This window comes from Corvus brachyrhynchos, unplaced genomic scaffold (assembly GCF_000691975.1).
Source record: "Corvus brachyrhynchos isolate BGI_N302 unplaced genomic scaffold, ASM69197v1 scaffold220, whole genome shotgun sequence".
Taxonomy (NCBI): domain Eukaryota; kingdom Metazoa; phylum Chordata; class Aves; order Passeriformes; family Corvidae; genus Corvus; species Corvus brachyrhynchos.
The window spans coordinates 4,704,024-4,713,634 of record NW_008236209.1 but is presented as its reverse complement, the minus strand read 5'-3'; the positions used below and the strand labels follow the sequence as shown (position 1 = coordinate 4,713,634).

General features: G+C 43.2%; 1 protein-coding gene across 1 annotated transcript in view; it reads right to left on the bottom strand.

Annotated features, from left to right (window-relative positions):
- Positions 1-6,847, bottom strand: part of HDX (highly divergent homeobox) — a 37,692-nt gene extending 30,845 nt beyond the window's left edge. The window contains 3 exon segments of the mRNA XM_008641526.2: positions 1-737; positions 2,886-3,032; positions 6,675-6,847. The exon segment at positions 1-737 is cut by the window's left edge and continues 2 nt beyond it. Coding sequence (XP_008639748.1) covers positions 1-737; positions 2,886-3,032 — 884 coding nt within the window. The 5' untranslated portion in view covers positions 6,675-6,847.
- Positions 6,848-9,611: the final 2,764 nt, after the last annotated feature.

Sequence of the window (9,611 nt, the reverse complement as noted above, 5' to 3'; positions counted from 1 at the left end):
AGAGAGGGATGTTTCTGCGTTGTGCTCCCCGCCACGAGCCTCTGGGGCTGGTCTGTGACCGCCAGTGAGAACACCTCGCGGATCTCCAGGTTCTGGGTGCCACACCCGGGGTCCCTGGGGTGAGCCCTTGGCCCGGGGGGCACGTGGGATGCCAGGGCTGCGTGCTCGGGTTTGTGCAAGCGCTGGCACGCCAAGGGCTCGGCCTTGCAGGGCCTGTGGCAAATCATGGGTTTCTGAGGTAACACCAGCTCCGCCGTCTGCACCGAGGAGCCGCCGTAGCTTTTCTTCGTGTGACTGTAAATGGAGTTTGCAGAATTGAGCACGCTCGTTTGCCTGGACAGAATAATGGTCTTTTCCCCCACTAACAGGGAGGCATTTTTACAGTGGGGTACTTGCCGTCCCAGAGGGATGTGCTGCTGCTGGAAGTCTGCGTCGCTCTTGCCCGGGAGCCGTGGAATGGAGGTTTTGTGCAGCTCTGCCACGGAGGTGTTCGTGTGCTTGGCAGCTCCCGGCCGGCCCGACGAACTGGCAGGGCTGTAGATACCAGTCACTATCACGTCGTTGTTAGAAGAGGTCCAAGAAGATTGCTGGCTTTGGGATCGAGCAATATTTACCACATTTCTCACTGCTGCTTCTGGGGGCATGGAGGGAGTGGCGGGGGCAGTCCCTGGGGGGGTGCCCCCAGATTCCACGGCGCTCTTGCTGCTCATCTTCCGCCGCTTGTTGCCAACCCACGTCTGCAAACAACACCAGCAACGACAGCAAACACAAAACAAGGCGTTAAAGAAGCAGAAAAAAATTAGCAATTCCATTTTTAAGCAGATCTGATGACATGTTAAGTGTTCAAGTTGAGATCTAAGTTTACAAATATGTAAATCATGTACTGATTCGCGAGGGCGACGGGCGGGGCGAGGCCCCGGGGGGGTGCCCCCAAATTCCCCGGCGCTCTTGCTGCTCATCTTCCGCCGCTTGTTGCCAACCCACGTCTGCAAACAACACCAGCAACGACAGCAAACACAAAACAAGGCGTTAAAGAAGCAGAAAAAAATTAGCAATTCCATTTTTAAGCAGATCTGATGACATGTTAAGTGTTCAAGTTGAGATCTAAGTTTACAAATATGTAAATCATGTACTGATTATGCAGTGAACATGACAGGGTGGAAATCCAGGCCTGAACAATACAGGGTAGAAATCCAGGCTTCTCCTCCTTGGGATCCACAACTCATACACAGGAGAACCCCAGTCTCAATTCCAATGCCCCAGATTCTCAAAAATCCCAAGACTCTCATGCCTCCTGTCCTAAAGTTACCCTCAAGATTTATTTCACTGACACCACTGTGACTAACTTCCGATAGGAAAACAAACATCCCTGCCATACACAATTCCACTCTACTAACCTTTTTGTCAAATTTTACAAAATGTCTAATTTGAGGCACAATTTGTAACATGCAGTAAAATGTCAGTTACTGGCCAGCTTTGCCTCTGCTGAGAGTCCCATTCTCCTGACCAATTGTAGTTAGGGAATTCACGTGCCTATTATAATCCTATCTGCAAGTGCCAGCTGCAACTTAAGTATCATTTTGCAAATAACTAATCACTGACCAAGAGTTTTATAGGAAAAAAAAGAAAAAAAAGGAAAAAAGGGAGCATTAGGAGAAGCAGAAATGAGGGGTGTAAATAAGAGAAAGGTACGACCATGTTAAACTATGACAAATGCAGGACAAACACTGAATGTGTTTTCATTGTACTTCCTAAGCAATAAAAAGTTTAAGTGCTGCAAATCAGGGCTCAGAAAGGGAAGAAAACAGAAGGAATGATACTTGATTGCAGAAAGGGAAATGGAGAGGGAAAGGAAACACAAAGATGGAGAGAACTGCAAGGAGAGCTGGGCTGCCTCCTCTAGGACATTGAGTCAGCACAAAAATAGCAAACCAGCCCTGGCTGCACCATCAGCATCCAGATTCCTGTTACAACTGTCTGCCTGCCCCAGGAGCCTGAATCCCTGGCTGACTTTCACAGCTTCCACCACCTCAAGCTGAGAAAGTAACTTTTAATGTTTCCAGAGTGTTCTGAGGGACAGGAATCCAAGTAAGAATCTGGGAGCAGGGTTGTTATTGTCAATGTACCACTGGTAAACCAATTAAAAAACCAACCTCGACTGGTCCCACTTGTTCCTCCTCAGTGTCCAGTGTCACAGCAGCTCCTGGGAGCTCCACTACCCTTGTTATTTTTCCATCTATTGCCTCAGGATTTCTATTTCTGCTCTCAGACAACAGCCATTTTGTTGTCTAGTGTTTCACAAAGGGATTATTATTTCCCTTCCCGTGGAACTCAAAGACTCTGGAAGAGCTCCTGTTAGTACTAGGGACATTCTTGTTTTATAGGAAAAGAATGTCCTCACTGTAAATAACCATGAGGGACCACAATATTTATGATTGTGATGTGGAATACAAGTGTGACAGAGTGCATCAAAGAAATAGTTCCACAATTGTTTCCTCCCAAATATATTAATTTATAGAAACTTATTTAGCTTAAAAATAGTTTCTGAATAATGTGACCTTGCTTTGATACAATACATTACACGAAGTTTCTATAGGGCAAACCAATTTGTAATTTAATAAATAATAATTTTAAAAATCTCAACAAAAGACGAAGAACAAAAATCACTCCTGCAACCCAGGCCCCTGCTAAATTCAAGAGTCATGTGAAGATATTTCAGTGAAAACAAACTCTAAATAGGCTCACTGGGTAAAAATGAATGTCACAAACACACACTGAAGTCTGATTTAAGACAAGGATAAAGTTAGGGACTCCAGACCTCTATATATTTTACATAAAGCAATGAATGTGTATGTTTAACAAATTTGGAATGCCTCAGCACTTACCCTGACCACACTGAAATCCAGTTTAGTTTCTTGTGCACACTGTAATATGAGCTGAAAGCAATTTTTACTTTGATTTGTCATTCCATTTTCATAGTAACGCTGTAATATCCTTTGTTGTTCTACAGTAAATACAGAACGCAGATTCATCTGAAAAGAAAAGGAGATACTCTGAAAGCTGCAATAGAAACTGTTACACTTGCAGGATGCACAGGCTCTCACTTGTGCCTGTGATAACACTAAGGATTGACATGTTTTCTCTACACAATCTTTTACCAACACTCTTCCTGACTTTCCAAAAAAACCCTTTGCAGTCAGCATTGTGACAGACTCAAGCTGAACAGGTGAACTGTATGTCTGGAACAACAATGACTGCTTTTCATAAATAAATAAATAAATAGGTAAATATTACATGATATTGCTAAGTCTGTAAGGCTCTAGTTTCAAAAAAAAAGTTTCTCCCTTAAAAATATAAATGAAATAAAGGCATTAGGCAAAACAGAGAAACATCAGCAGCTCCAATACCAGCAGGTCTGTTTCACCTCCCCTAACAACAAAAAAAAGACAAAATCTGGTATAAAATAAAGGTGACTGACACGAGTAAAGTTTCTGCTGTCTCCAACTACAGCAAATCCTACACTCCACAAGGTCCTTCTGCTGTGTCAGTACCGGCATTTCCAGCTGCAAAATCACAAAGATCAAGGACCAGAGACCAATTTGGGTGAAAATCACCAAGAAAGGGATTTGGGCAGCCCTGGTGCTGCCCACCCAGTGCAAATGCTCCAGTTTAGCAGAGGAGGGGCACCCATGTCCCAGGCTGAGAAAGGTTCTGCTGCTGTGACACCCCCCCCCAAAGGCTGGAAATCAGGATTTTTAACAATATGTAAGGGTTGTTTTCCTGGGATATAACCAATGCTGGCTACAGGACCTTGGGATGTGTTCCTGCTCCTTGGCTTTGTCCAAAGTGGTGCTCAGGAACTCAACCAGGATAAGAGGCCCAGGTTCCTCCCGGGCCAGCAGCAACTCCTTAGGTCAGTTCCCAGCACTCGGTCCCCTGAGAGTTTCACTGTGAAGGTTCAGGTGGTGACGTGGGGCAGGGCAGCACTTTGATGAACACATTAAACCAGACATTGCTTTGTTATGTGTGAAAATTCACACCCTGGCTTGGGAAAGGCAAACAATATTGTCAATATTATCAATATTACCAAGCGCACAACAGAGTCCTAATGGCAAACTGGAGCTTGATGCTCTTGTTACACAGGCCAAGAATACAATGCTCTGGGTAGGTACCAGGAAAGAAGAGCCCCATCATCACAGATTTCCAAGACAGCACCTTTCTTTGTCCCAGACAGAAGGCCACCAGCTGAGACACTGCAAGCGCCAGCCAGGAACAACCTGCATCCAACTTGGTGCCTTGGGAAGCAAAAATGTCACCAGCCACAACTTATTTTAATGCAGTACATGCATCACAATATAAAAGAATGAACCCAGGACAGGAAACCTGTCACCATCCAGCAGGAAAATAAAGGGGATGAGGGAACCATTTGTAGCCAAGCATGTTTGAAAATTCTGGATGGAAAGGAGAAGAGTTGTGATCTACCTAATCTTTGCACAAGAGCTGCTTCTAATATAAAGCAAATAAAATTATTAAGGGCTCAAAAGCATGAACAGACATCCAACTGTTTTCACATTATTCTCCAAGATGATTATACTATGTGATGGAAATAGATGTTAAGAGTTCAACAGCCCTGTATAAAGAAAGAGATTGACATCTAGAATTTGGAGTAAAATGCTTGTAGGCCAGAGCTTTGACTTCAGAGTTCACTTTCCTCTCTATGTCAACAAACAGTAGGAAAATCAGTAATTACCAATTTGCAAAAATGACTGTTTCTTTGAAATAATAGTTAAAATAGAAGATGATTTTTCAATCACATTTTTTACCTCTGTTCCCAACTCTTATTCACCCTCTCAATCCAATGCATTATTAAATGCAGCATCACCAGCTGCATTACAAGTCAGGTTTGCCCAAGTTCTTCCTCCCCCAGAACATTTATTCAGTCACAGCCAGAGTTGGGCAAAGGAGACTCTTGCTCTGAATAATCTACTCCTTAAAGAAATTTATAGCAAGCAACAGAGGAGACAATTATTAGTCCATTAACAAATCAATAAAGTTCATAATAATCTACTTTCTCAGGTTGAGAACTGCCTTCAGATCTCCCATGTGGATACACAATGATGAGGCCACCAACTGATTTATGTCACTTTGAAAGAACAGAGGAGAGTTAATTTTGTGGTTCTTTTTCCTCCTGCACGATTGGCAGGACACAGCCTCCACTTTTGTCTACTCCTCTTTCAGTACCAGTGCTGTGTTTTATTTAGCGGAGCTCAGCTCCCACAAATGACCTAATCAGAAATAGTTATGAACCTTCCATCTTTCCAGATCCAGCTGAAGTGTATCGTCCCAAAGCTCCAGCATTTCCATACACAGGCTCATCACATCATGCTCTCCAAATAGTTCACCAACTGCAGTGAAGGCTCTTCCAATGGCAAGATAAATTTTGAAAGCCAGACCTGATGACCTGTGAGGGAAGACCTGTGCCAGGTCCTTGACACATTTTTTAACTATGTGGATTTCTGTATCCAAGGTCACTTCTGTGTTAAAATACTTTCATTGTTGCATTTGACAGCTGTAATTTAGATAAAGACAGGGTGGAGCATTTTGATTAAATCACTTGAACTTCAGATAAACCCTTGAGCATTGCATGACAGGTTTGGCCCAGCTAAGCTCAGGAGAGGTCATGCTCTGCTTTAATAACTCATTTTTGCAGTGGATTTTAATCACTCCTGAGCTACACCTGCCAACCAAAGTCCTGGTAAGATTCCTTAGTAGCCTCTGCCTTGAATCCAGTAAAGCAGAGCTCAAAGGATCCGGGCAGAGGCCATCAGAAACGGATTTAAATAAACAGATGACAGGATCCTACAGCCACAGAGTTATGAAAGCTGAGTCATAACTGCAGTTTACGTTCCAACGTGTAAACATTCAAATAAGCAGGTGAGATTTATTAAAGCTTTTGTGTCTTGCATACACCAAATCCTCCGTCAGCAGACAGCTCTGTACCATTTCCCACTGATTTCACACCAGTGTGAAGGACACTTGGCAATATTCTGTCTCTGGCAGATATTATGTCACCTGTAAAGTGCAGATGGAAACAGTTTACTATCAGCAGTTCTTAAGTGCTGATTCTGAATATCAAAAGCAGTACCCTGTGTTGAATAAACCAATTACTGGATGTTTGGGAACTCCCCTAGAAAACCACAGAGACCAAAGCCATCCCATTAATCCAGGAAGAGCTGCCTCTGCATATGCCACCTGCAGAGGCACCAAGTTCTGCTCACTTCCCATGCCTGTCACACCTGGGAATTTACCTACACTGAGCATTCAAGCAGCTGTAGGAACATAATGTTACTGTCTCTGAGACACATTAACACAGAATATGTTCATCAAAGGATTACACTGACTATTTTTTGGGGAAGTGTTACCTGTTCAGCATCAGTTTTCATAATTAGAACAAGAGATGAACTCTTACATTTTCTGTAACACAGGAAGTAATTTGCAAAGTGCTAAAATTACTGAACATTGAGGCAGCCACATCAGTATGAAAGGAATCAGCAGGTCACACACCTTCATCACAGACTATAATTCAAAACAACCTCAGAAACTTCCAAGCAAATAAACTGCTTTTCCCAATCTGTGCACCTGCAGAGCACTCCAGTCTCTTCAGGATTTCTCACCTTTGTCTTGAACCTCAGACTCCAAGTTAGAAATCCACATGGATTTTTATCATAATTTCATTTTGATCTTGACTGGCCAAGCTTAGCAAACATGCATGAGAGCTTTTGGGAAGCCGGGTGTCCAGCTGGTTGGCAACACATTGGCACTGAAAAGAGAGTTTGTTACAGAAAAGAACTCTGTGAAATTTAATAAAAATCAGGCAAAGCATTATGCAAACAAATTCCATGAACCTAAGCTGTATTTCACTAAAAGACAGAGGCGGCAAAGCAGTATTTAAGGATTCAACATCTGCCTGCTCTAATAAAATAAAGCAGCCTTGGCCAAGTGTGTTGGTGTCTTTGAGAGTGCAGAGAATGATCTATGACAGCTGAAAAAGCAGGTTTTCCAAGGCTTCCCTTGCCCCTGCTACTTGTCCTAGGTCAACCAACGCTGGGTAACTCTTCACTCCCATGGTCTCCCCCACCCCTCAGCCTCCTGTGAACCCAACAATAGAAAGATGTTTTCGCTGCCTTTCTGAACTGAACACTAATTAAAAAACTGCTCATCGTAAGATCCCTCTGTTGTGTCATGGTTTGGGAGATGTAAAAGGAGTCTAAGTGCTGTCAGGCACTGGGGACACCACCAGGGTGGTGACTGATAAGGACAAAGATGGGAACTCCATAGCCTTCAGTTTGCCCCAAGGACAATTCCATGGACACCCTGCAACTGTCACCGGCCCCTTGTCAGATGACATTGAGGTTGTTCTTACAGCTGAACTTTTCAGGCTTCGTTAGCTGTTTGAGCAACTTTTCCCCCATATTCCCCTTCCATCCCTTCTGTGGGAAGAGTGAGAATGAGTGAAGAGGGGAGAGCACGTAGACCTACAGCAGTTTGCTCCTGAAGCTGCGGTTTGCCTCATGGAACAGGCGCTCAGTGCATGATCCCACAGGGTCTGCTGCAAATGCCCAGCCCTTCCACCCCAGTTACTTCATCCAACACCCAAAATTCAGGAATCTCTCTGGGGAGACCTGGTGAAGCCAGGTCATTCATTTTTAGCAACTAATGGAAACAACTCGATGTCAAGGAGTACCACAAAAGAAAGAACAGCTATAGGAAAATGGGAAAAATCACGTAATCAAATAATTCAGGAGTTAGTGAGCTGTTCTGAAATTACTTGAAAGCTCTGGGGGGAAAAAAAAAGATAAAGGAAAAAAAAAGAAGCATCATAAGAAGGAAAAATAATTTCTGCCTACAACGTACAGCAGTGTGATCTTAGTCCCAAAAGTCTTTAAATGTTAGGACTGCTGAATCAAGTAAACATTTACAAGGTAAATCTTTATAGAATACTATGTTAATACTAATTAATTTGAAAAAGAGGAAACAAACCCATAATTATGCTCACTTCAAACAGCAATGGAAACTAGTCTTGGATGTCAAATAAATAATAAATAAATCAATTAGCTCAGAGTACAAGCCAACAGGAAGTAACTAAGTATAAAAATATTTATGGCATAACACATTTTAAAACTGTCAGGGATTAACACAGGGTAGTAAAAGGAAACAAGCTGAGAGTTTTCTTTTTTAACTTCAGCTCCAAAGAGGCATTTGCCTAGAAAAAAGTCACCTTAGAAAGCCTATTTCTGTTTTAGTCTCTCCATCTGTAACAGGTACAACAAGAAAATCAGCACACTCCCAATTCATCTTTTTTTTGTTGCCTCCACAGATCTCCAGTGGCAAAAAATAACAAGTCTTACTGCCAATATAAATCTGAGACAAAACTGGAACTATGGTAAGAAAGCTACTGTAGACATAAATAAAACAAGATGGCAGCAGTGACACTATTCCTCCAGCTTTAGAAACTTGAATTGAAACCATCTCATTCACTTTCCACGGCTGCCAAAAACTCACCATTTTTTGCACATCCCAAATGGAAAGAAAACAATCAACCAACCACTCCCCCAACTTACACACTACGTGGAGATACTGGACGCACATCAAGCAACAACCTTTAATAATCTGAATTTGTAGGTTGATGCCTCTCTCCTACACAGGCCAAACCAGTTACAACCACTCACTCCAAGCACAATAGATGAGGCTGATGCTTGGGTAAGTGTAATGTACAGACCAGCTTGTAAAACTACTTTTAAATATCCGTGACTCGCAGCGTAATTGCTTCCCTCTCCACTAAGTACAGCGTTTGTAGGATTGTATTACAGTCCTACCTATAAAATGCAGCCCTTTATTAGGGACAAATTAGACAGCCCTCAGAAACTTAATAACGTAATAACCCATGACCACAACACCGCAGGTTTATGCATCCCATCCTTCTTTATTGATGCAAATGAGACTCCTGACTGCAGCTGGATTAGCCACGTGTTTTAAATAAAGCATGTACGTGTTTGGAAGACCTATGTCAGAAAAAAGGGAAGGAACATGAAAATACAGTGTTACTTTGAGCATGTGAGCTGCTTCAGGACTCCAGTTGGGAGGACACAGCACTTGGTGAGGTGTGATCTTATCCATAGTATGAGAAACCCCAGGCTAAGAGGGCAGGGGGCAGGGTTGAGGATTGCTCAGAGCAGGCAAGTGCCACACAAGCACTTCCAGGGGTGAGACCTCCAGAACAGCACAGCCAAGGACACTTCCTCCTCCTCATCCTCAAACAGCTAAGGGATAAAGTGTGGCAGCACAAGGCCCCCACTCCAACCATCATGACTGGCTGTGCCTGGACCACAACAGGCCAATACCATGGAATCACAGAAGGGTTTGGGTTGGAAGGGACCTTAAAGGCCATCTTCTTCCAACACAGGCACACTGAAGCACTGGGGACACCTAGACACTAAGGACTGAGGCAACCCATGACAGGACAGGAGAACAGGCTTAAGCTTTGCCAAGGTAGGTTTAGGTTGGACATTAGGAAGAAATTCTTCACAGAAAGGGTAATTAGACATTGGAAG